This window comes from Galleria mellonella, unplaced genomic scaffold, assembly GCF_026898425.1.
Source record: "Galleria mellonella isolate WM207_F2 unplaced genomic scaffold, CSIRO_AGI_GalMel_v1 utg63, whole genome shotgun sequence".
NCBI classification, from domain to species: Eukaryota; Metazoa; Arthropoda; class Insecta; order Lepidoptera; family Pyralidae; genus Galleria; species Galleria mellonella.
In genome coordinates, this window is record NW_026442130.1 from 8,269,304 (window position 1) to 8,297,263 (window position 27,960).

The 27,960-nt window shown below is 31.2% G+C and overlaps 1 protein-coding gene across 5 annotated transcripts in view; it reads right to left on the reverse strand.

Annotated features, from left to right (window-relative positions):
- Positions 1 to 24: 24 nt before the first annotated feature.
- LOC113521929 (carbohydrate sulfotransferase 11) overlaps positions 25 to 27,960 on the reverse strand; it is a 67,873-nt gene continuing 39,937 nt past the window's right edge. For all 5 annotated transcript variants that reach the window (XM_026907605.3, XM_026907603.3, XM_026907600.3 and 2 more), the window contains 5 exons: positions 11,200 to 11,387; positions 8,172 to 8,469; positions 7,662 to 7,844; positions 5,610 to 5,767; positions 25 to 5,104 (listed from right to left, as the gene is read on the reverse strand). In XM_026907605.3, the coding sequence (XP_026763406.2) occupies positions 5,023 to 5,104; positions 5,610 to 5,767; positions 7,662 to 7,844; positions 8,172 to 8,469; positions 11,200 to 11,387 (909 nt within the window). In that variant the 3' untranslated portion in view covers positions 25 to 5,022. The remainder of the gene's footprint in view (positions 5,105 to 5,609; positions 5,768 to 7,661; positions 7,845 to 8,171; positions 8,470 to 11,199; positions 11,388 to 27,960) is intronic.

Consider the following 27,960-nt stretch of genomic DNA (forward strand, 5'->3'; position numbering starts at 1 on the left):
CAGAGGAGTAAATGAAAGCCACACTGAAATATTAAATAGGTAATTTATTTTTCTATAAGTACTAAGAATATTTATTTGTTTAACATTATGTAAACACAACCAATTCAGTTACCGTTGGAATCTATAACATAACACATAATTAGCAACAAGTTTTACTGCATCCGCATCTCACAATTTGATATGAGATCAAAATCTAAAGGACTATAGCACCATTTCAGTTACAATCATAGGCCATATCTTTTTGGTCTAATATTCTTTCCATACTAACTATAACGCTTGTACATATAAACACAACAGCGAAAGCAAATTATATTATATTACATTTTTGGTAATTTTATTAATATTGCATACATTTGCATGTGCCACAACCAGTTCCCAATCTAACAATTTTGCCGTTCCGGGCAAAATAATATTTAACCTTCTTTATAACAGCCAGTTATGTTTTTACATACCCCCACCCTGAATCAGGCCCTGGTCACAAATTTATTTTATAAGCAACATCTTTTTTTGTTTTACTGTTCATTATTGTACCGTATAAATACAACATTAGATATTTCATATTTTCATAAACATTAAATTTTAAAGTTCGTGAAAACTGGTTTGCTAATAATTTAATACAATATATGAATGAGCTCATATTTTGAGATATTTTTATGAAGTTGGGTGTTTAATTTAAACTCAATGTAACCCTAAGACTAGACCCATATTATAAAATGGAACTAAATGTTATAGTTTGTAAACCTCAAATGCCATTACTATTTATAATAGCTATTTCAAGGAATAGTAATTTTTAGATTAATAGACTATCTAGTCTGAACAATAGACAGAAACATCTACACCATTTATTTTGACGTTTTTAAGCATACATCTAACTACGATAATGCCTGTTTATTGTTTACTACAACTTATTGGAAGGAATTATTTTAAATTTCGACAAAAAAATATTATTTAATTAATAGTTATGATATTGCGTATATTAAAAAAAATACTACTTTATTAGATAACATTCAATTTATCATTTACACATTTGCATAAGAAATAAATATAAAATGTGCATCATGTAACCATACACAATGTAATTATCATAAAACAATACAAAATTTAACGAATAAATACTTAAAAAAAATATATCAACATTAATATTTCTAGTACCTTATATGTACTGCAAAAGGAGTAACTTCTCAAATGATTTAACTTGACAGATAATTATCAGATAAATATAAAAAAAAATACACAATATTCTAATTACATATTATAATAACATTATGACTATTTATACGGAGAGCTATTGACTTCGTAAAAAACTAGAACATACCATACGAGAACAATTGTAATGATATTTGAATCATTACAAATAAATATTAAATATATGAAATGCTGAAATTGTTTATTAAAGAGGCCAAGGAAGTATATAAAACAGATTACATATACAGCGATGCTTAGGTGTATGTGGCTATCATGGTGTTACAGAAGCCTGTACTTGTATGCTAACACAATAAACTGATGAACAACGCAGATTAGAGTCTGCGACTATGGTATTGAAGATATTCTATTCTATACATAATCACCACTTATGAAAACTGTCTGTAGTGGTGAATACATACACTTAGGTATAATTAAAATGAAAACACGGTAACTATTATGACATTAAAAACATTACAAACGTTATAATCTTTAATTATCAACTACAACAATTTAGCAACATGCGTATCTAATAATTGTTTTTATTGAATATAAATAATTTGTACTTACAAATAATAAGATCATTATTATGCAGATGTTTCGAACGGATGGCATCATTCTAATGCAAATATATACAGGGTATAACGGAAAGGGCAGCAATCTGATATCCAGCTATAGTAGATAGGTATAGGTGCGTATGAAAATGATCAACTTTCGCCATGGATAGAATAATGAAAATAATTTTTAGCTATCATATGTACTCGTATCTACACTTTTCTCAACAAAAGCGCCAATTAGTGTATTACAACGAATTTAATATTGATAGCTTAGATAGTTAGCACTATCCTCCTTATTAAATAAATTTTGAGCAAGAGATTTCTTAGACATGTTATTTTGAAAATATACATATTTTAGAATGCATAATCATATCCAAAATTAGATTTTGTTTCGCAACAGGCATTTTTTGTTTCGAAAATTAAACTTATCGCCACCAGTTTAATAAAGAAATAACACGGAAATAAAATCTATCAATTGTAAAAATAATTATCAAAATTCATTCATAATTTGCGACATAGTTGCGCAACGTTCATACAGAATAGCTGAATTGAGAATCTTCTCTGGGAAGTCGATAAAAAGAATGTTTTCGTATACAATATCGGTTGTTATATGAAAATATTGTATAATAAATATATAAAATACTAATAAGAATGATAGAAAAATAATAAGAAGAATAATAGTAATAAGAAATATGGATTTGTTGGGAAATTTGTTCAATTTTATAAACTCACATTTGATTTTAAATTATTACGCCTTTTTATTATACCCTATATATAATCTATATACTTATACATTAATAAATGTGCGTTATCGTTATACAAATTGTTTACTAGTTATTTCTATGCTTATTCTGTTTTCTATATGATGATCTTCGTCCAATAGTAAGCGGCTACTGTAGCTTACATCCCCACCAGTGCCGGACCTAGTTATTTTTCTCCAATCGGAAAAAAATTAAAATTTGGCGTTTAGATATAATGAACATAAACTTCTAAATTTATTTTGCTGCCCTGAAAATTTGCCCGGCTAACGCCCCTAGATCAGGATCTGGTAGGAATTAGATACGCTTGCTTAGCAACATGAAGATTGTGATTCACAATTCTCGATAATTCTGATTTACATATTATTATATTATTCAGTATGCTTTGCGCATATTATGTTTATTATAACTACATAATTTCCATAATCGGTACGCGAAAAGCATTGATTATATAAAATTGTGTTAAGTATATATTACCATTAGTCCATTATTACGATATATATTTATAATGCATGTATTTATTAATTGCTGTTGTGAAAACTATCTACAGTGAACAAACGTGAATTGTGAATGGACTAATACGAGTTTGGTGGATGGATTGCGTTATGTTCAATTGAGATTAATTCATAATACTCTTATTCCGACTTAAGCCACGTATCTATTTATGGTAAACCATTGTTGATGGTTAACATCCGTACGAAAAACAGTATGCAAATAAAACTCTCTTCTCCAAACTGGCTGCTGAATGTAGAAACGTTACCCGAGGAAGTTCGGCTAAAAAGTTTAGTTAAGTAAATTATTTTGTTATTGCACCATATTATCATAAATCTCATAACGCTAACATGTTAACAATTGTCGCTACATATTAACTGTAATTCAGTAATAGGTTAATGCAACTTTGTTTATTAACAAAGGTTTACCATGAGTCATGTAGCTTAATGTAAGTACTTAACTAATTCCTAATTTTTAATGAAGGCAAAAAGTCTGGAAATTCTTTACAATTTCGCAGCTTAGTTGTTCTGTATTATATATTTTTTCTATATAGATAGTCACGTACGTGCTAAAGTACTATTTAATGACTAAGTACCTAATATAAGTTGGTACATTTATATTTTCTTCTGTCATGTAATTAAATGGATAATAACAAATATTTTACACATACTTTCAAATATTATAACGAACATTATATCGTTTACGATACTACCTTCTATTTCCATAAATCTATATCTTATGGAAGCACTAAGGAATTTTGTATTTGCAGTACAAAACTAAAATATATTTACAGTGTTTCATTTTGCCAATATCAACTAAATTTAGCAGTTATTCTACATTCACATTTCAGCACTTTATTACAAGTACACTAGTTTATAATTATTATTTACAACAACACTTAACTTTATTTTTCGTATGCTTGAAAAAGGTATTGTGAGATTATTTATTAAAAATAAAATATAAAAGATACCCATTTATACCTCTAAGATTATTTTGGCATTTGTAAACAATTTTTTGTTACATAATAGTATATTAAATATTATGTAATTATAGAATCAAAGTCTTGCTTCGAAAAATTATAATGAGAATTCAGACAACAGAATTAAATTTGATTTGATTTAACGTGCATTTATATAAATTATAATAAATATAAACAAAAAAAGTAACCAATAAGTATAATACTCTGTAAATGTTATTATGCCACAATAATAAAGTAGATAATCGCAATAGAATCTGGCTAGACTCATATTAGCATAATTCCTGACTTTTAGTTATGTCAAAAATACTAATAATAGATCTCTATCTTAAAGGTGCCCTATAAAAGATGTTTCAAAAAGCGACTATCATGGTATGCATTCGTATTTAGATAAGAGGTATGATGGATCTGGCATGATTCTACTCATTGACACGTCGTGTATAGCCTCTTTTAACATTGGTAGTCTTTACTGTTATATAAACATAAAATAATATACCACAAAAATGTACTAGGAATTTACCTATCATTGCAGATACAAATATTTTCTATTCATATTTAGCAAAATTCAACGGATATTAATAAAATGACCTTAATATGACATTGCTATATTGCCTTTAGATATATATTAATACATACTTAGATGTACAACAGCGTGCAATTAAAATACTTATTAATGAAGTTCAATTTTAATATCATACATTCGAATAAACGTTAATGCGTATTTAGTTTAATAGATATCCAGCAGCTCCTTGGGTTGATGCCTAATATCTATATCTGTACTAGTAGATACCTAATCATTGGTGTGGCAAAAATTCTCTAATGGCAAAACTCTTAGTATCACAAAATATACTTAGCTACACAACAACGACGAACATGAAAATTGACGCAAAGCGGACCCTACTCTCCACTTGCCAATGGATCGATAGCCCATTCATTAACGATCAGTCTTCTAGCCATTGATTAATTATATCCTTCTTTATCCACTTTCGATGAGTATTATTCTGTCTACGCATGATGAACAGCATAATGATAAAGCAGTCTCATGTGGATAAAAAGCTCATCCATGATTACTTGACTCGTCCTCTTGCACTATTTCATAATAACTGTCTATGGTGTAATTGAAGAGTTGAAAGTCATATCTACAACAAATAAAAAATTTGGTATGAGTAATGCAAGCAGACATAGACTAACCGATCTATTTTGCCATTTCAGGCAGAATAATATTTGGCAACAACAAAATACCCACCATTGCCCCTGTAATAAAACAAGTGGTTTACGATATCGTTCATATTTTTTATTTATTTATTACAAAATCCACAAGTCTATAATGTAGTATTATTTCCAATAATCACCACTACCCTTAATTTTGTCATCCCTCATTTTTCCGCTCTGGGCAATTGCCGGTTTATCGACCCTAGATCGGGCCCTGTTTGTAGGTAAGTAGTAAATAAGACATAAATACTTTTATAGTAGTCGTGTCGAGTTAATAGTCGCTTACATTTTCGTTTTAATGCAGAAGAACTTAAAAATACTATGAAGTATTTCATATTTTTTTTAGGTATTTCGTTTAGTGTAACTTCTATATCCTCGAGTACCTTCTCTTACCTAATGTTTGTAAAAAAAATTATCAAGAAAATAAATTACCTGTATAGTTTATAAAGGCCATCAAGTTGTGATTTTTTGAGGCGCGAGTATAAATGGCTAATATTGTGCAATGTATTAGTGCCTTTGCCACTATTACGCCATTCCGGCTTCACAACGTCTTGAAGACGAGCAAGTTGGATCAGGAATCGTTGGTCCTCCTGCAATATGTAACAGATAAAAAATTTCCTATCCACAACAGAATAAAGTCAAAATGCTTAATATCCTTTATAATATAGTGACTCACTAGCTAAATTAAATATTTAATTTAAATAAAAGCAGGGGTTGATAAAAGAAATTATGAACCTTCCGTTAGTGGGAGGAAAGGGATTGTTAGTAATGGAGACTGAGAATCCCATTGCTAGCAATATACCTAACCAGGTCGACCTCCTCGCGGTTCCCCCTGGAAACTATCATGGTTAATTCCTGATGAATTTATCATGATGGGCTAACTGTCCTGTTTTCATTCTCATCTATCACCCTTCACTGGTGCTCCGCCAGCGTATCACATTAGCGCAGGCGGAGTTATCGTTACCATACCATTTTCACCCATAAAAAAACCTTCCGTTAGTTACCATAATTCGTGCCACAAGGACATAGGCGTTAGTAAAAACTTGAGTTGAAGCTGAGTAAACAGATCAGCTACCTACATAATATTATTAATAGTCAATATGTAAATTTATATTACTAAGAAAAAAGGTTTAATGTTTTATTTGTAATAGGTAATCAAAAATAAAACTTTCACCTATAGAAAGCCACATTATCAGCGGGAAACATAGGCTATCTTTTATTTAGAAAAAAAAAATAGAGATTGTTTGGTATGAGTCAATCATATATATTTTATTTAACATAAGAAAATATGTATTGTATATATAAATATTCTTATAGGATTTTAAAGAAATATCTGAACAAAGAACAATAAGTTTAATAGATATAGGTATCTATATCTACTTCGTTAGTATTTTCATGGTGATACCTATTAATTAAGCATAGCCTTATAAGTGTCTAAACAAATTACTTAGAGCTAATATCCGATTCAACAAAGACTGCTACATTCCCTTTGCGTTCTGCATTCAGAATGCCAGCTATGCGTCGTAAGTATGCAGTGTATGTAATATGACAACATTCATTCGACCCTATCTACTAATATGGTCAGAATAATTATGTAATTTATTTAGATCATAATCAAGATGTAAGTAGGTATCTATATAACTGCATAATATAAGAAGTCTTCAATCAGCGGGCTTTGAAGCATTTTACAGGGTTAAATTTAAATTATTAGCATTGCTTTAAAGAAATATAAATCGAAAAAGGACAAGAAATTTTGAACTTCTCATACAAACATGGTGGTACCATATATTTTTCATTGGGAAAAATGTTCAATTTATCTTTTAGAAAACTGCTTTAAAAAATAAAAAAAAAAATCGGTTATGTATTGTTAAGTGATAGCGGTCGATAGTCTGTACCTATTATAGGTTGTTCGTAACAAGAGAGGCACACACACTGAATTCCCTGAACTGATTTAATACTTGTGAATACATTGACTGAACAAATATTTGAATATAATAATGTATTAAATTTTAATAATTGAATTGCGCTTGCTTGCGGTCGCGAGAATCAATCATAAGTATAGTTATATTTTTTTACTAGATCATAGACTATAAGAAACCAGAATGGGCAGGATTAGAAATAAATCTATGATTAATTAGAACCAAGTATAAAAATGAGATTATGACACGTTAAAGAATATACCTAATATTGCGTAAATTACAGCGTTACAGGTACCATATCAAACTGCCATTGTTGACATAATAATAACCTTTTATTTTCTACTTTTTCTTCTTTTGCCTTAGAACAGTATTTTATTTCCGGACGATGATGACGGAAGAACTATAAGTTCAGGTACATATAACAATAATAAAGATTTAAGGTAATTTGTATTCCTACTGTTAATCTTAAGTGCCTACAGTATACCCTATCGACAGACGGATTTATGGTCTAATGACGTCATACGCCTTAATATAGGCACTATATAATATTATCTATTATACTCACGTCTAATGTCTCGAACTTGATAATAACGTCGAAGTTAAACTTGCAAGGTGTACAGAAGTCGGTGTATGGTGTCCAGTGCATATCAAGGGCACGCTTGGCTTTCCTCTCGTCCAGCACGTATGCAACGAACTCTTCGAACACCGGGTATCTTTCTGTCGGTATTGGCTGTGCTTTTGATAATTGCTGTAAAATATTTAAAAGGTGCCACATTATAAAATATGATCGGTATGTTAAGTACAGACCTAACATGAATTTAAATTAGTATTATATTTTTTAAACGGCTTTGAGGAGGAAGTTCCTAATTCGATAGTATTTTGTAATCGATATGATTTGATCCCATATTGGTTTCATAGTTTGTTAAGATTGCGTAATTGTTTTGCAACATCCTAAATTTTAAATAAAACTTAATTCCACAAAAAAATTTTTCAAGTCGCGTAAGCCCTACTGTTAATAAAAATGTGAAACTGAGTTTGTAATAAATATAAATGTTTTAAGGTGTTTAGTACATACCTTTCTATACTTTTTTATTATTCTTTGTCCCATTTTATCATGAAAAGACTTGGGCCATGCATGCACGATTTTGTCGTTGTACGCTGAAGCTAATCTCTCCAGAGGATGTCTAACAATAAGGAACGTAATTGAATCTGGCTGAGCCTTCTTGATCATTTCTACCGTCGGCCTAGCGTACTTCCTTCTAGCAAGTTCTAGTGGCACCTCTTTAGTTTTATCGAGAAAGGCAGCAGTGTAATTTGCCATCAAATTAAAGTTATACATCCAGGATGTGGAAGCTGCTTTAAAGATGTTGCACCTAGAACAATATGAAGCGTATACACAAGTGATGTTATATTTAGACAAGTGATAGTTGGTATTTGTGGAATTTTGAATTCAAAATATGATAAATGATTACAAAAACACTTGGTTACCCCAACTTATTTACTGATAGGATTGGATACTTGGAAATTTCATAACCTTAGGAGGATAATAAAACTTTCTACACATCTATTTTACCTATATATTACACTGTGTTGTCTCTTTATTTCGAATTTGGAATTTAATTCAAAAGAAAGAGACAAAACAGTTTCATAATTAAAATAGGTTTTTACTCGTATGTTTTATTGGTATATAAGGGGGTGGGCAATTACAAATTATTACTGTTACATTATGAAAATGCAATAATTGCTGTGTGATTGAAAAAATTCCAAGCGGAAGATATTGTCATTGGGTAGTTTGTATAAAGCATACTTGTGAGAACAGGTTCGTAAACTATACTAAAATGTATAATTTTAATCTTAATTATAATAAATTAATACATATTTTTTAGCCAATAGACTTTTTAATTTAATATGTTTTTTATTACCATCAATCATACTTCTTTTTATCTGTGATCAAACATGGCGATAGCATATAATTGCTACCGTTAGGGTTGGTCTACAATATAATTTATTCAATAAAGCACGCGATATGTAAATAAAATGAGGCTATCAACATCAATCTATGGCGTGTTCAGATAACATCACTAAATGGGATGTGATGAATACCTCAGTACAATTGAATGAATAAGTATGTAATATTTGTTTTACTAATAAATTTTTAAAGATGAAAAAGAAACGGTAACTCCGCCTTCGCTATCGGTATAAGTACGAATAAATATTACTAAGGATAAGAATTGGATTACGTCAATAAGGCCATCGTGATAAATTCATCGAAGAAAACCACGATGGTTTCGTCGATTTGATAGGATATATCAGTTACTAACAGTTCCCTCCCCTTTCTAAATGACTATTAGATACTACTGCGAACTAGATGCGCTATGATATGTGATAGTGATGAAATAGGGACCCCGCCTGCTCTACCGGTATACGCTGACGTGCTACCAGAGAGATGACAGGTGACGATGAAAACAGGTCAGTTAGCCCATCGTGATGAATTCCACAAGAATTAACCGCGATGGTTTCCAGGGGGTAACGACCTATATATATTGATAGAAATCCGCCCCCCCCCCCCCCCCCTATTAGTCAGATCATAGTAGACAGTAGTTAAAAATAGGTAAGTAGTAGTTTAAAAGTCAATTCTTCTAATAACATTTTGGGCAGATGAGGAATATTTATCCGAGGACTAAATTTCATTTTATGTTGACCTCGCTTGCCCAGAGTTTTAAATTGCGCAACAAACAATTATAACCCTACATTTAATCTGGTCAGAATAAAACTCCTAAAATTACGTGCTACAACGCACATTTGTTGTCCTATTATATGACTTACACAAAGGAACAGATAATATAATACTACATATATGAGTAATAAAAGGAACATTTGTCTGAAGTAAATGCCTATCGTCTATTTGAATATATTTTTAAAGTATAGGTACGATTGAGCTTTCATGCCATGACATCAACTGATCGACGCAGGACCCTCGAATTCGCTCGATCGTGCGTATTTCTCGATACAACAAAAAGCCGAGATCTCCGCTTTCTAAAGGCTTCATAGAATGGAGAAGTCAAGCTGTTTGCAATTTGTGATGACTTCAAGTTTTGTAGGGTCGACGGATTGATGACATCATATCTAATTAGATATTGCATCATTTAGATCCATTATATCTAATTATCTTTGGGTTATTTCTAATGGTTAACTACGAGAACACAACCTTGATTTTTTTAGTGGATCAAAATTTTTTGCTAATTATCTGCATAAAAAAAAAACGTAATTTTATAGTATATGAACGTACCATAGAAAAAAATAACGTACATGAACGCATTCATTTAACAGATCAGCACACTTAGTTGCTGGTGGGGTAAATTTCCTAGGTAAGTAAGTTTTTTAATGTCCAATTATTGTTACTGTACTTAATAACTATATGTCTAGGTAAATGTTAATACATATAAGTATCGTGTAACAATGTCCATGTATTTTAATATACAAAATCGACCAAAGATGTGAAAGAAAAAGCTTTTATCGGCAATCAATTGCACTTATAAAAGAATAATATTTTGTAAGAATTAGTTGACAAAGTGGCCAACACAAGGGCATTACTATTGTACATCGGGTAATTCACACATGCGTTTATATACCTGAGAACTATAAGGTGTTATGGATCAGCGCACATAGCAGTAAGTTTATTTATGCATGCTGAAAAAGACTATAATGTCATATATTTGATGCAGATGTTTGTATTACACACTGCCTCACCTGTCGTGGATTCGATTCCAGTACAACACAAAAATTATTCATATATTCTGTTTTGTATATACGTATCTATAAAAAAGTTATAAGTATGTTTATCAATTAACTAATACACTTAGTAAAAACTAAGAATGGGTAATATACATATAGCAATATCTATACATTGTAGTTATAATATCTATACATATGTTGGCCCTATAACAGATATATTAATTATCGGTTATCCAATATATAATATCGAAACGAAGAACCCGCTCGTAATGTATATAGATATCCAATATATTTAGTTTAGGTCGGCGCCATCTGCTGCTTAATGTGAGCAGTGGTATTTACTTATTATTATAAATATAAATACTTACCATATAACATGGTACTGTCTGTTGATTAGGTATTCCCATGCGTAGGCTTTACGGCTGGAGCTGTCCAGCCCGAGTCTGGAGCACTCGCTCCTCAGGAACTCTCGTCTGGCTTCCATCCTGGCGTTCACCTCCATGAATTTGTCCCGTGTGAGCAGACCCTCCTCGTGAGTACCATTCTCGTATAGATACTGAAACAATTTGCGTTATTTCTGTTAATAAAAGTGTTAGAAGTCCATAGGTTGAATAACATAACATGCAAAGTCTATATTTTTTATAATATCTATTAGAAAACATTAAGTTTTGATGGTTCACCTCATGAAAAATAATTATTGCTTACAAAAATTATGGACATGACAGTATTTCAATGTCCTTCGATTTATTATCGCTCCTAATTACTGAATACACGAAAGGAAACTCGTAACGATCCAATATTATATCAGTATCGCGTTAAATTTTTCAACCGACTTCAAAAAGAAGGGAATTTCAGTTGTATTTTTTTATGTTTGTTATCACATAACACCGTCAATTGTAAACCGATTTGGAAAATTCATTTTTTATATGAAAGTTTATAATTACAGGTTCCATAGAAATTTTATCAAAATCAGTTTAGTAGTATGCTGGTTTTGTTACAGTTGAATTCGATTTTATTTGTGAAACATAATCTTACATTATTAAACGCAGATAGCAATGCAATATTGTGAAAATATCCGATACGATTTCAAGATCGATTGATCCAATTGTACTTAGTGAGATGGTGTGATCATCCTTGGATGCAGTAAAGTGAAGTTTCCACCTTTTTGACAGTCTAACAAGTATTGGGATCGATTTTGAGGCACCATTTTTTTTAATTTCTACAATTAAAATTCCGATTTAATATCGCAAACGTTCTTCTAAATATGAAATAAATTTATAGTATTTTTTCGAGATTTTAGTCTAGATTGTTCTAAGAGACTACAGCATGGGATTCTTCAATAAAGAAATTGAGAGATTACTTCAGAGCGTTCATAAGCTACAGTAACCGCTTATTTATGGTGGACCGCATAGGTACTTGTTTGCCACTTCAGTGGTATAAAAAAGTTTTAAGTCAACATTTTTATAAATTAGATTTACAATATTTTATAATACATTAATTTCGGGAAATTATCAAATTAAAATATAAGGTTACGTTTATAGGTTTAGAGAGATACCGCCTGAAAATCGGCTCTATTAGGAATATTTTTTAACGGAATATGTAAAATAGCTTATTTATTTACACTTGGTAGTACCAGATACAAAAATAAGAAATATAATAAATCCTTACTAATATTATAAATGTGAAGTGAGTTTGTTACCTCATAACGCCGTAATGGCTTAACCAATTACTATGACATTTGGTGTACACATAGTATATAGGAAGGAGAAGAAAATAGGCTACTTTTATCCCAGTCAGTAAACACATCCTGATCACGTGGACAAAGTCACGGGTATAAGCTAGTAATTTGTATGCTAATACCATATGTGAACAAAATGTAATATGTTTGTATACGTCGGTCTAATTTATACTGGTTATAACCATAACGTTTTCTTGTAGTTCAAGCTCACTTAAATGTATATTTAAAAAAATAAGTAAAATATTTAGAGAGGTACGTATAGAGAAATGTGCACTTGCAATATGCAGTAAGTACCTATGACGCGTCACACGTTATATAAATAGGTACCTAGTTACTGTGGTGTACTTTCACTTACTTTCCCAGTTGTTTATAACTGCAAAAAATATAACAACACTATAATGTTTTTTACAAAACGTGCGTGAACCAAATGGTAGTAGAGTGATAGTAGATTGATAGCTAATATGGAAAGTTGTGGAACTTGTGGTAGTAATAATGGTAGTCAATCTTCGAGAGTTGGCAGTCATACATGTACTAATGGTAGCGGAATTAAACAAAATAATACTAGTCAAATAACCAGTGATATGGACATCCGCAAGATAACAACTAGTTTAGTAGAATATTTACATGTATACTGTTTTTTAAATGAATGATAATGGAACGGTAACCCTCTTACGCTGGGGGGAAAGGGATTGTTAGCAATGGAGTTTGACAACCCCATTGCTAGCAATATGCCCTATCAGGTCAACCTCCACGTGGTTTCCCCTGGAAACCATCGTGAACAATTCTCGTTGAATTCGTCACGATGGGCTAACTGACCTGTTTCATCCTCACCTATCATCCCTCACTGGTGCCCCGCCGGTGTATACCGATAGCGCGGGTGGGGTTACTATTTCATTACCACCTATAAAAAAAAAACCTCTTATGCAAATAATATACACTAACGGGGCACCAGTGAGGGATGATAAGGTCTAGGATTTAATTATATTGTTAGAATTAGAGTGGCTTTTATGGGAAATTTCTTATGACGTCATTAGTACTTAAGTATTTGCTTACATTTTTATGCAACTCGGAATATCGAAGTATAAATTTATATATATATATATATATATATATATATATATATATATATATATATATATATAAATATATATAATTTTGGGACGGACGGTAATGGGATCCTTAGTCCTCATTGTCAGCCATATATCATGTTAGATCGACTTTCCCATGGTTAATCTGGAAATTAACGTAGCTAATTCCTAGTGAACTCATCAGGATGGCCCAATTGACCTATCAACATCTTCACCTATCAACACTCATTGGTGTCCCGACAGCGTATTTCGATAGCGCAGGTGAGGTTACTATTATGTTTACATTCTATAAAAAGGCTCTGATGTATCTACATGAACAGAATAGAACAGACTAAGGTTTATCCGTCCGACCATTATTAGATTTTGTTATTTATCTGAATGTTTTAATTAAGTTCTTTAACCATGAAATGTAATAAACCAAATTAATTGAAGACAAATAGACTTAGATAGTATCGTCTTACTATCATAAAAAAAATTTTAACTGGACAATGTCTGCACATGGGAGATATTTAAGAAAAACAAATATGAGAAGTCTTAATAAGATCAAAAGGATTTTTTTTTGTCTATCTGTCTGTTTATTCTCACAATACGCAAAAACTACTACACAAAATTGGATATAGTTTTCATACTTATGTTTCCGAAGGTTTAACCTAAAATCTGATGTATGTTTTATGTTGATACGCCATCTATAAATGGTTTACTCATTGGTTTTTCTACTTCTGAAATCTAGGCGTACGAAATACAAAAAGCTAGACAAACAAATTTATATACATAGTATTATCAGTTACAAAAATGACATAAACGGTGTAAATACACGAGTTATGTTTTCGTGTCTCCTGAACATAAAATGCACATAAATTGTCCTATAGGTCTATAAAATAGAACTAATTTTATTATTTGTCATAATATATATTTCATGTGCCTACCTAACATAAAAGTTTCAATAAATAACAAAGTTATAACTATCTTTTTTTATAATATAAATAAATTCACCATAATTATTTGTATATATATTTTTTCTGTGATAATGTAATAATAATAGTTTATTCAGTAAACATTGTTGAACTTACAAAAAAGGTTCATACAAAATAACATTAGGTACATGTATAGGAGGTGAAGCTGATTTTTTTTTAGTGAATGATAATGGAATGGTAGGGTGGAAAGGGATTGTTAGTAATGAGGTCTTATAGCCCCATTGCTAGCAATTGACCCTATCAGGTCGACCTCCACGTGATTCCCCCTGGAAACCGTCATGGTTAATTCTTGTCAAATTCATCATGGTGGGCCAACTGACCTGTATTCATTCTCACCTATCATCTTCCACTGGTGCCTCGTCGGTGTATACCGATAGCGCGGGTAGGGTTACCATTCCATTTACATATATTAAAAAAAAATGGAATGGTAACCCCGCCTGCATTAACGGTATACGCTAACGAGGCACCACTGAGGGATAATAGGAGAGAAAGAAAAGACAGTCAATAACTCATCGTGACGGATTCAACGATAAATTAGTTATGATGGTTTCCAAGGGCGATCGCGTGGAGTTCGACCTGAATACATTGATAGCAATGGGGACTAACCTTTCCTGACAGGGTATATTGCTAGCAATAGGGCTGTTAGAACCCGTTACTAACAAACCTAATTATATACGATTATTGCCTACTTACCTACGTTTGATATTATCTGAATTAATATAATTACTAGTTTTTATACACATCGTCAGCGTTGATTGATCAGGATAAAAAGTTGGATATGACCTTTAATATGACCTACGCCATCAATAATACTATGTATAAGTACCTACTAAATTTCATTACCATTTTGCCAACCGTTAAAGTGTGAAATAGCAACAAACACACTTTCCTACCTATAATATTATTAGCTGTCCACGGTTTCGTCCGTGTGACCAGGATATTACTGACCGAGATAAAAATTTGCTTATATCCTTTTCCATTGCATATAATACGTGTACGAGTATACCAAATTTCTCAGTGACTGGTTAAGCCGTGAAGGCGACAAGACGTAACAAACGAACAAACTCACTTTTACATTTATAAAATAATAAGTAAGGATTATGGATGTAATCTTATTCTACTATATTTATATTTAATATAAGTGTGGTATAATTTCACTTACAAATAAAATTAACAACACTTTTATTTAAAAAAATACAGCTGTACCATTTTCTGCAAAACGTGCGTGAACAAAATGGCAGTCGGAGATTAATGGCTAATATAGAAGGTTGTAGAACTTCTTGTAGTAATAGTGGTGGTCAATCTTCGAGTGTTTGCAGTCATATACATACTAATAGCAGCGGAATTAAACAAAATAATTCTAATCAAATAACCAGTGATATGAACTTCCACAAGATAACCTAGTTCCGTAAAATATTTACATGTATATTGTTTTTTTTTTTAATGAATGGTAATGGAATGGTAACCTCGCCTACGCTAATGATATACACCTACGAGACACCTGTGAGGGATGATAGGTGAAGATACATTTAACAATCTTACTTTTACATTTATAATTTCTTTCTTTCGTCAATATAATCATCGTCATCATTTCAGCCATCCGTCCACTGCTGGACATAAGCTTCGCCCATAGACTGCCATAAAGAACGGTCCTGAGCCACCTGTATCCATTAACTCCTTGCAATGCATTTCAGGTCGTCACTCCATCTATTGGGTGGTCATCCTACATTGCGTTTGCCCGTACGCGGTTGCCACTCATGAACCTTTCTTCTCCTTTGATTGTCGGTTCTTCGAGCTATGTGACCAGCCCATTGCCACTTCAGCTTACTTATCTGGCTAATAACCGCTTAATATCAGCTTATTAAGCTCGCTGAGTAATTTAAAGCTTTTCCGTACGGGCAATCGTGTAGAACCATGTTTCGGTTCCATAAGTTATCACTGTTTAAAGACCAATATAATACGAGTATAATTATAAAAAAAATATTAGTTAAGTGTTACGGATGTACTCTTATTTTTACTATATTTATATTTAATACGGATCACCATTGCAATGCAGCGAGTAAACAGCCAATGCTCTAGTGGCAAATAATATTGAGGTCAATTCGCTAGATAGAAACTAATTGGAATATTTCACCGTTTCCTCATTAGCATTACAATTTTAACTTACTAACTAACCCAAAGATGAGACCTCACTGTAGGTACATTTTTGAATTTAATATTTGTTATTAGAAATCATAAATTTTTAATATAATTTTTTTTATACAACTTAGAATGGCATATAAGCTGACGGCCCACCTGATGGAAAGTGGTTACCGTCGCCTATAGACATGAGCAGTACCATGGACATAACAGAGTATACTGTTTCGCCCATGATACCCATGCGTTGCCATTCCTGAGGACTCAGATGTTATTCCTCTATACCCAGTAAATTTACGCCATATCCCACCCTTCCGAAACCCGAAAACAGAAACACAGCCATGCAAACACAACTGCTTCACGGTAGAAACACGAATGGGACAGAGGTACCCAAGCAATCGACTTTTGTACAAAGTCTCTCTCTGGTGAATATCTTTGGTATGGTAATTATCTTTTTGTTACAAATTGGAATGACAAACAAGTCGACAACCCACGTAGTAGTAGGCAAGTACTCTTTAATGGATGATAATGGACTGATATCTCCACCTGCGTTATCAGTATACACTAGTGACCACCAGTGAGTGGTGGTAGGTGAAGATAAAATCAGGTCAACCCATTTTGTCGGATTCAACAAAAATTTATCACGGTAGTTTCCATGGGGGAACTGCGTGGACGTTGACCTAATAGGGTATATTGCTAGGAATGGAGATTAACGTATCCATTACTAACAAGCCCTCTCCCCCTGTAACCGTCGCCTACAGATAGCACCATGATTACCACAATGTACGTATGACGTACATGCGTTGCCATCCCTGAGGACTGTACTAAGGACTAAGATGTTATGCAACGTAATTTCACTACCATATCATTTCCCCGTATTATAGTTAGAATCTTAAATACGTATTATAATATATTTGTATTGATTACCTATAAAATTCTTCCTATTTAATATTATAAATGTGAAAGAAAATCTGGTTATTACCATTTACAGACCGTTATTTAAAAAATTAAAGCTAAAGGCCATTATTTAAATATGTGTTTCTATAACACTAATTAAGATCTATTTCAACCATATTTATGCAAATAAATTGTTATTATTACTTTTATTCTTCGAAATTTGGTATACACTTACTGGAAAAGGATGTAGGCTACGTTTTACTCAGTCAAGGAATAAATCGATTACGGGGACAGTGTCGCGGGTAAAAGCAAGTTCATTATAAATCATTGGTTGCCTTGTTCTCCATACCTTTTCAAGTGTACTCACGAAGTTAAAGGATACCGATCTTAAAAGAGCTATAAAAGCAGGCGGTTTGTGTCTATACGGTCACTAACGGTATAAAGTTCCAACACAGTTGACCACATCCGGATTATTGTGGTGGATTATGAATAAAATCCATTGAAATCAGAAATATCAATAACTTCACTGATTATACAAACCGTAAAGATGATAGTGAAGGTTTTTTTCATGATACGAATACGTATTATAAATGTGAAAGATACTCGATAAACAAAAACATAGGATTTAAAATATTATTTACTTATATTCATCTTCTATATATCGTTGTTAATATTATAAATTTTATATTTATATATTTATAATAAAACTAGCTGACTCGGTAAACGTTGTTTTACCATATACATTATTTCTAGAACTATACATGAAAATATACCGTACCGCAATTATTATATTCGATTGTCATCCTGCAACCCTATTGCGGCATATAAAAATTGCGATAAAATAACAGGGGTTGATCGTAAAAACGTGAAAATTTTAATTTGTATGTATTTTTCAATGCTAAATCATAATAAAATAAAAATAAAAAAAATTGTCAAAAAAATAAAAGCAAAATATCTAGGGGTGGGTATAAAAAATAGATGTTAGCCGATTCTCAGATCTACCCAATATGCACACAAAATTTCATAAAAATCGGTAAAGCCGTTTCGGAGGAGTTTGGTAACAAACACCGTGACACGAGAATTTTATATATAAGATATAATTTTTATTTATGGTGCAAAAAAGAGTTAAATAAAATAAATAAATAAATAAATAAATGTGTTAATAAGTTTGTTTTTTGTATATAATTACATATATAATATCCTTATAAATTTGCTATACACTAACCATGTGGGATAGAGAAGGCTTCTTTTAATTTTGGTCAGTAAACATATCCTGATCACGCAGACAAAATAACATATAAAAGTTAGTAATATTATGAATAAGAAAGTGTACTCGTATTTATTATCAATTAACTATTGTATTTATTAGCGATTTTACATATTTACCTATCTTTACATTTATCTATTTAACATATTTAGCGGCTCATATTTATTTAAATTGTCCGTGTGGTGCCAGAATAGACTAGGCCACCCCTTCCATTCCGCAAAAAGCAAAACATAAGCGCAATACTCGAGAAAGGTTACATCAATTAGATTATTTTCTTTTTTCGAATATTCATTAAAGTCAGAGGAAAGTATTACGGGTATTTCTTTTCTACATAATCATAAAAATAAATTAAAATTAAATGAAATATAAATCATGAGAATGGAGACTTCAAACTGATTTTATCATTTAAATTGAAAGTCTAATATCAGTTTATTTTTCCCTTCTGTGGTTTTTGATTCATCTTTTTTTTTAGTCGTTTTAATTTTTTTTTTATATATATATATAGTGTTTGTTTATTAACTAGCTTATGTCATATAAAACATAATGACATGACAGACAATATTTACAGATAAATTTGTTTGTTTATATGTAAAAACACGATGGCACGGAACTCCGGTGCAGTGAAAGTAAATAATCAATTTACATCGTTATGTAACAGATCTACCACAACCAGTATTATTGCATCGTGATAATTTGTCTACGCAAGGTCTTATGTTCTGAATACATATATTTCCATAAATTTATTTCTTCCCGTCCATACTTAGGTACCTCGATTCAGATTCAGATTCTTTATTTGCATTAAACATGGTTATATTAGATATTCAGTTGGGTATACTTCGAGCTATATGTTTCACCAAATCACTGGTATGCAAAATTAATTAAAATATTATAAATTACTCATTTTGTACCTTATTTATCTTTTACATACCTGTATTATATAGGTATGTAAAAGATAAATAATTATTATCAGGGTAAATTAAATATCTATTATTAATATTATTATTCAGATAGATGAGATAAAATACAAAATTAATATTCATAATATAAAACGTACGTGTCGAACGTACATTTTTCTCATCCGTAAACGTAGCAAAAAAAAATAGTATTTATTTTTTTTTTCAATAAATTCATTTATTTCCGCAAAAAAAGAAACGATAACTTTAATTATAACAATATTAATATTGACTAGTAATCTTACTTATTTATATTTTTTATAATGAATATCTAAAACATAGTGATAGATGACGAGAAAAATAGATAGATGGCTCTTTATTATTTCTTCCAAAACATTATAGTATTTACTATATACACATTATATTTAAAACATTTAAATTTAGAACGTGAGAATGTCAAGATTAATATAAAACCTACACGAAAGTAGACTTTATCGAATGTAAAAAGAGTTATTAAGGATAAGTTCTGTTTTTGTAAAAATATCGCGCATAATATATATAAGAAATAAATGTATTGAGAACCTCCTTTTGGGAAACAAAGTGCTTTCAGTCGCGCCCGTTGTTCAGCAATAAACATAAGGATCAATAAAGTAAATAAACTACCCTCGTTTATTGGAAGCCATTGTAATAAATGCATTCACTTGCACGAAGGGGTTGTTTAAGGCTCTGGTTTACCTTATAAAATTTGCTGCAAAAATGAACCTTATGTGTTTATGATAAAAACGTTTCAGTAACAGAATGTTCTGCAGTATGTGTGACCTATATAAAAGGTTCGATGGGTAATAAAGCGTCAATCGATTTGTTTGCTTCAGTGGCAACATACTATAACGAGCTAATGACAATTTGAAATTGTAGACGGATTGTTTGTGCCAGTTTGCGGTTGTTTTGATGTTTAACTTTAAGTATCGATGTATTTATTGACCGAGTCAAATAACCTGGTTATTGGATAGTACCTACTAGAGAAAACTATTATAGACAGTGGTCGATCCAAACACAGTTTGGAGTTGAGACATTGGTTCGGAGTAGATGAATTTTGTACTACTACGAATTGAAAGGATGACGTCCTCTGATGTCAAGAGTAATCAGGCCATTTTCGTAAAAAAATACGAGGAATTAGAGACAGTCTTTGAATATGGAAAAGATGAAGAAAAAAGATTAGTTCGTGACCTCAAAATTAGATTATTTTCTTTATCATGCCGGATATCTACGCTACGTGTATGCCACAGTTCCTGAGGATTTTATTTTTCTATTGATGAATATAGAATTATAACGCCAGCTGCGTTACCGATATATACTGGCGAGATATCAGTGGGAGACGATTAGTGAGAATAAGGTTAAGTGAGTAGGCCCGTTGAGATAAATTCACCAAGAATTAAGTATAATTTCCAAGGGTCACCTTTGAAATAGACTAATGAAAGAGACTAAAGAAATTTAGTATACACGTGCTATGTGGAATGAATGATCCAGACTACTTTTTATCCCGGTCAGTGAACATATTCAGAGGGCCTACCATGAAATGTTTTCCGAAACATAATACATGCCGTTTGGAAATATTAAAAATGTTAAAATATTGTTCTTTTGGACTTTTATGATAGGATGTTTGACGAACGTAATGTTAAACTCCATTTATTGATCTGATTTTGGCATAAACAAAAACACGAAATTGAGTCTGAAATTTCGGAATTTCATTTCATGGTACACCCGCTGTTAGTTTTTAATATTAGGAGAATAGTAAGGATTCGAGAGATGGGCTGTGGACTCCCTCTTAAAACATCACTAAAAGCCTAACTGCGGTTACCAACCCGCCTGCCAAGCGTGGCAATTAGAAAGGTTTATCAGCAGTGAACAGTTGACGTCTGATATAATGATGATGAAGGATTTGTGTAGATAAATATTATGGAATGACCTAATAATGAAGTTTAAAAAAAAAATTATGAAGGTCCATACCCAATATAATCCGGTCCCACCTCAGTTATTTACGCGAGGGATTTCCCCGTTGATTAATGCCATTTCATTTCTATATACGCATGGGGACCTCTTACATGCAATCCCAAAGTACCTTTTTTCACGACTTTTAATAAAATTAATATCGATGCAATTAGAATGAAACACTATGACAAATTAATTACTATAGGAATAACGTACTTACTCACTTACTTCTATTGTAGGTACCTAGTAATATAATATATATATATATATATATATATATATATATATATATATATATATATATATATATATATATATATATATATATATATATATATATATATATATATATATATGTATATGTATATGTATTCATTATAATTTTCTCATTTTTCGATGTTCTCAATTTACTGTTTTTAACATAAATAAATAAAGCAGATGTCCGAATTATTTATTAATTTATATTTAAACACTAAAGAACATTATGACTTTTTGCATACTTTTGGATATATACATAATTAATATACCAAGAAATTTTTGAGTGACCCCGTACAGACAAACGCAGTTTAGGACGACTCTTTGCTAGACGACGACCTCAAATGCATGACAGGGAGTCAGTGGATGCAGATGGCTCAGGACCGTTCCTTATGGCAGTCGATGGGGAAAGTCTATACTTAGCAGTGGACAGACAATAGCTGAAATAAATGATATACTAAGAATCTGGATTTTTTAAGTCTACAATAATATTTGTTATATATGCATAAAATATATACCTATTCACATGATAAATATATCAATATATCTACCTATCAATCATAAAAAAAATTACAACCAATTATAACTTTATTATGAAGTTTAGTTGCTAACCGTCATGACTGCGATAGTTGATAAACTTTATTAAAGTTATCACGATATTATTAATTAAAATATTCGAAACTAACTGAATATTCATGAAACCAACTGCTACTATGCGATTATATCTAACACTAGCTGTACCATCGACTTTATCAGCGTGGTTGTAAAAATTAACTCTTAAAAACAATATCATCATCATCATCATTAGCCTTGCTGTCCACTGCAGGGCATTGGCCTCTCCCAAAGTACACCATTAAGCATGATCTTCGGCATTTCGTTTCCAGTTTTTACCAACAATATTTATACAATTTTTGGCTCTTCTTATTTATTATTTTTTTTTTCAAAGCAACTTAGAATAGCAAATATCAGCGTATTATATTTAGCAGCATAACAGTCCACCTATTTGAAAGTGGTAACCGTTGGCTATATACTTGAACCTTATGGGCATTACAGAATACGGTGTACATATATTGCCACCTGAAAAGACAATATCAAACCTCCGTGATTACTGAAACACAGTTGTTCTCTACTCCTCTTATTCTGTCTCAAAGTAGAAACACGAGTGGGATACTTTTATGTATGTTACAATTTCCTTCTAGTAAATAAAAGACTGAAAAAATATATATGTAAATAGCAAGTTTTTTTTTTCAAAATATAACTACAACATGGAGTTCTTCAAAAAAGGGATAAAGAGGTTTCTTAAGGGTCAGTGACGCGTACGTAATGCCTCTGATATTGCAGGCGTTCATAAGCTACGGTAACTACTTACAATCAGGTGAGCAGTATGCTTGTTTGCCACCTAAGTAGTATAAAAAATATACTAAATACGAAACATAGGGACTAAAACTACTACTATAAACGAAATATAGGTATATCTTAGTGAACTTTTTTTTTTACTACTTAGAATGGCAAACAAGCTGACGGCCCACCTGATGGAAAGTGGTAACCGTCGCCTATAGACATGAGCAGTACCATGGACATAACAGAGTATACTGTTTTGCCCATGATACCTCCCATGCGTTGCCATTCCTGAGGACTTAGGTGTTATTCCTCTGTACCTTGTAAAGTCACTGACATATTTCACCCTTCAAACTGAAACACAGCCATGCAAATACAACTGCTTCACAGTTGAAACACACATGGGACAAATGACTTTTGTACAAGGTCTCCCTTTGCTTATAAGTATGTACATATACTATGCCTGCAAATAAAATATATTATTTAAAAATATGAAAGCACAAGAATATTCATCTATGAGTACACATTTAGCGAAGTAAATGTAATTATCTGACTGAAAACAGGTAGTATGTTAATGTCGTAGTTAAATAATTATATTAGGGATTTTAAGAAATACCTATCTAAAGATATTATTATGAAATTGCGGAACGTGAAAGAGTTTAATACATTTCGTTACATTATTGTAAAAATCTAATGGTGTGACAAAATCTAAGGGTAAAGTATCTATCATAAATGGTCAGTGATATGTCATTTCACTGAAAATCTAGTAAAATGTGGAAGAAATTACTGCTTGTATTTTCTTTTTTATAAACCTTTTATAAACAGAATATACGATTAAAAGCTTTATTATATAAGATTATTTATGTTCTATGAAATAACTTAAAGTTGTTATGTTTGTTATCATATTATGCAAGTGACATAAATTTATAATGGGAATAAAAATCCATTAAAACTTTTTCTATTGTAAATTTTTCTTAGGTCGCTTGTTGTTGTTATTACATTTTACAGGAAGAAGACGTAACATGACTGTGGCTAGCTATAAATAAAATTGATATAACTATAAATTCATCGCAATAAATAGTTACCGTATTTATTTTCTCTCTACTTCCCAAAAGTTGTCTGGAAGAGATTGCTTTAGCGATAGGCAAGAAGGCCGTAAAGCGATCTGCCTTTTGTATTCCAAATGTGTAATTTGTATATTTTATGTATTATTCTGTAAATAGTGCAATAAATAGTAAATAAATATATGATACAACATTGGTGCAACAAAATGTCAAACAAGTGTTGTCATCATCCCATGTTTTGTGGTTTCACTGGGTATTTCAAAATTTACCTAATCTCCCAATTTTCCTGCATCATGTATACAACATTTGCGAAGTCAGCAATTTCGACTCAGTTATGAGCTCATTGTTTGCTACATGTAGCGACGCCCTCAGGCGATTTCCAACTTATTCAATAAATCTACTAGACAGGTCAAACATTAATCTTGTTAACATAACGTTATTTGCCATGAATATTAGATATGTTTTTTCAGTTAGCTCTGTCTAAAATATCAGTAAATGCACCGTTATTTCTAATTAGTGTTGGAAAAATTGATGATGAAAAAATTCTCATTTAGTATAGCAATTCAGACTTTATTTATTTATGTTTATTACATATAATATTGGTAATATACACACACACGCACACACACACATACATACGTGTGTATATATATATATATATATATATATATATATATATATATATATATATATATATATATATATATATATATATATATATATATATATAAACATTTATAGCAAATTTAAATAAATTAATTAAGAGTTTTACATCGGTCAACCGTATTCTAGATTAACACAATATTCTGTTAAACACATATAATGTGTATTTTACTGAAGAGTTGTGAAAAGAAAATAAAAATAAATGTATGATAAATGTACTATAAGTTTTATAATTCATGTGGGTAAAACTGTAAAAAAACACAGCTAGTCAATTTAATATTGTGCGGATTATTATGTCAAATTGTCGTTCATTTGGATCGTACGTGCAAAGTCATTGTGTTAAATTTCATGGTAATCACTGGTTCACTTCACACAATGAAATAGATGCATTGTGACAGATCATTGATGTAAATATACGTATCAAACGACTAGTTACTCTGTTAAACAATACATAGGGTTTATTTTTGTACTATTGTTATATAATTTTAACGAAATTAACTGCGTAAATATACAAGTTAATCTCGACTATCAGGCGAACAAAGCCATGGGTGTAGCTAATGTCACTTGTATAATAAAATTATACATAGGAGGTATTTAATAAAAATTTATATAAAAGGGTCTTAACAATAAACAATAAAAGCCGAAGCGATATTTTTTTAGGATTTTTGTCTGTCTATGTATGTTTGCACCATACAAAAACTATAACACCAAATTGGATGCGGTTTTCACAATTCTACTCCTAAGTCTAACTTAAAATATGCCATTCAGAAGTAGTCTATTTCATTGGTTTTCCTACTTCAGAAATCCGCGTACGAAGTAGCGGGCGAAGCTAATAAAGCTAAATAGTAAATTACTGACCGAGTGTTTATCAAATTCAAGGTACCAATTTCATTACTGAATTTTTCATTTTTTGACTTTGTACAAAAGTCGATTGCTTGGATACTTCTGTCCCATTCGTTTTTTTACCGTGAAGCAGTTGTGTTTGCATAGCTGTGTTTCGGTTTGAAGGGTGGAATATGGCGTGAATTTACAAGGTATAGAGGAATAACATCTGAGTCCTCAGGAATGGCAACGCATGGGGGGTATCATGGGCGAAACAGTCTACTCTGTTATGTCCATGGTAATACTCATGTTTATAGGCGACGGTTACCACTGTCCATCAGGTGGGCCGTCGGCTTGTTTGCCATTCTAAGTTCTATTATATATATATATAAATTTAATGACACCATAAATCCTGTGATACAATAATTTTTAGCACACTTAGATTACGTAGATCTCAATAGATAAATAACTACATTATGTGTATATTCTGGTTGTAACGGAAAAGATGCAATAATTTGATACCCAACGACTTCAATTGTGATTTAATTAACATTGAATCAAAACGGTAGCAGATTGGAGCAAAAAATTTCGAATTAAAGAAGAATCATTAAAATCGAAACTGAGAACCTCCTTTCGGAAAAAGTCAGTTAATGTTAATGTAAGTCATTATGAAGAAGCAAGTAAGATACTGTTACCATGATTTATGCAAACGACGGACTGGATAATAAAGAAGGTACCTAATGTTTGCAACAGTATTCGAATAATTCGAAAAAATTCAGTTCATGACTGTACAGTTTTTACATTGATTTTAAACTTTAAATAAATCGAAATAAGGATGGAAAATGTGTGGGACTCACTTTTTATTACGAATGATTTTTATCACCAAGAGACCATTCATTGAACGTTTATAGCACGGTGGTTAAAACACTTTATGATGGTCATTTGAGTTGACATCATTTTGAGGCTTTCTTGAGAATTTGTGCTTATTGGGCTATAAAAACAAAATGGTTTGGTCCCCTGAATAATTGGTTTCGGTAACGGATTATTCTGTTTTTTAATGAATATATGTTTACAGTAATTTTTGTCTGTGAATTTCAATACTTTAAAAATATATATTTTATAATTATGATCATATTTACATTATTGCAATAGGTGTATAACTAAACACGAGTAAAGGCTTTTAGCAATAAAAGCAAATTACAAACAGGATTCTTCTCCGCAAAGATCATCGACATTACAAAACGAATAAATGTCCATGTATATCGGTGTAGCGAACTCTTTGCTACATTTTTATATTCTTATTGTCATTCGAAATTTATATATTTTTTTGACATATTGTTTTTACATATTGTTTAAAAATATATTTTGCTAAAGTCTGTCTCCTCATCTTTTCTGTAGTTTTCCATTCTAAAATCCTCTCATTGCATATTAAAAGTATTATCTCCGTTTCAATCGGTGTTATTGAAATCACTTAAAATTATCAAAATCTGCTTAGAATTTCTGTTAAAAACTATTTAGTAGTATATAGATTAATTTCATTAAAAAAAAGTTGTTTTTGGAAGAAAAAAAATTTATCAATGTGAACATAAATTCACTTTTCTATATTATGACAAACAGATTTATAATTGAATATACAAGTATTAAGCAATCTGTGCTCTTAATAATTAATTTTTATTTTTTATTAAAAAAAAAAGACATTCTGTATTTAGAATTGAAGTCGTATAAAATATTCAATTTTTTTTTAAATTACTTATACCAGTCAAGACTATCTCAAATTCTGGAGAGCTCAATGTTTTGTAGAATGATCTTATGTTTGTGTGGGTAGTCTATTAGATGTATAGATATAGTATAATTATACACTCACATTACATTACAACGAACTCACCATTAGTTGTATTAAGTACTACGACACACGCGATAAGTAAGTGTAGAAACTAGAAAGCTGTCACAGAAACAGCGGCTAAAGACCTCTGCATGTATATCATTAGTAATAGTGAAAAGATAA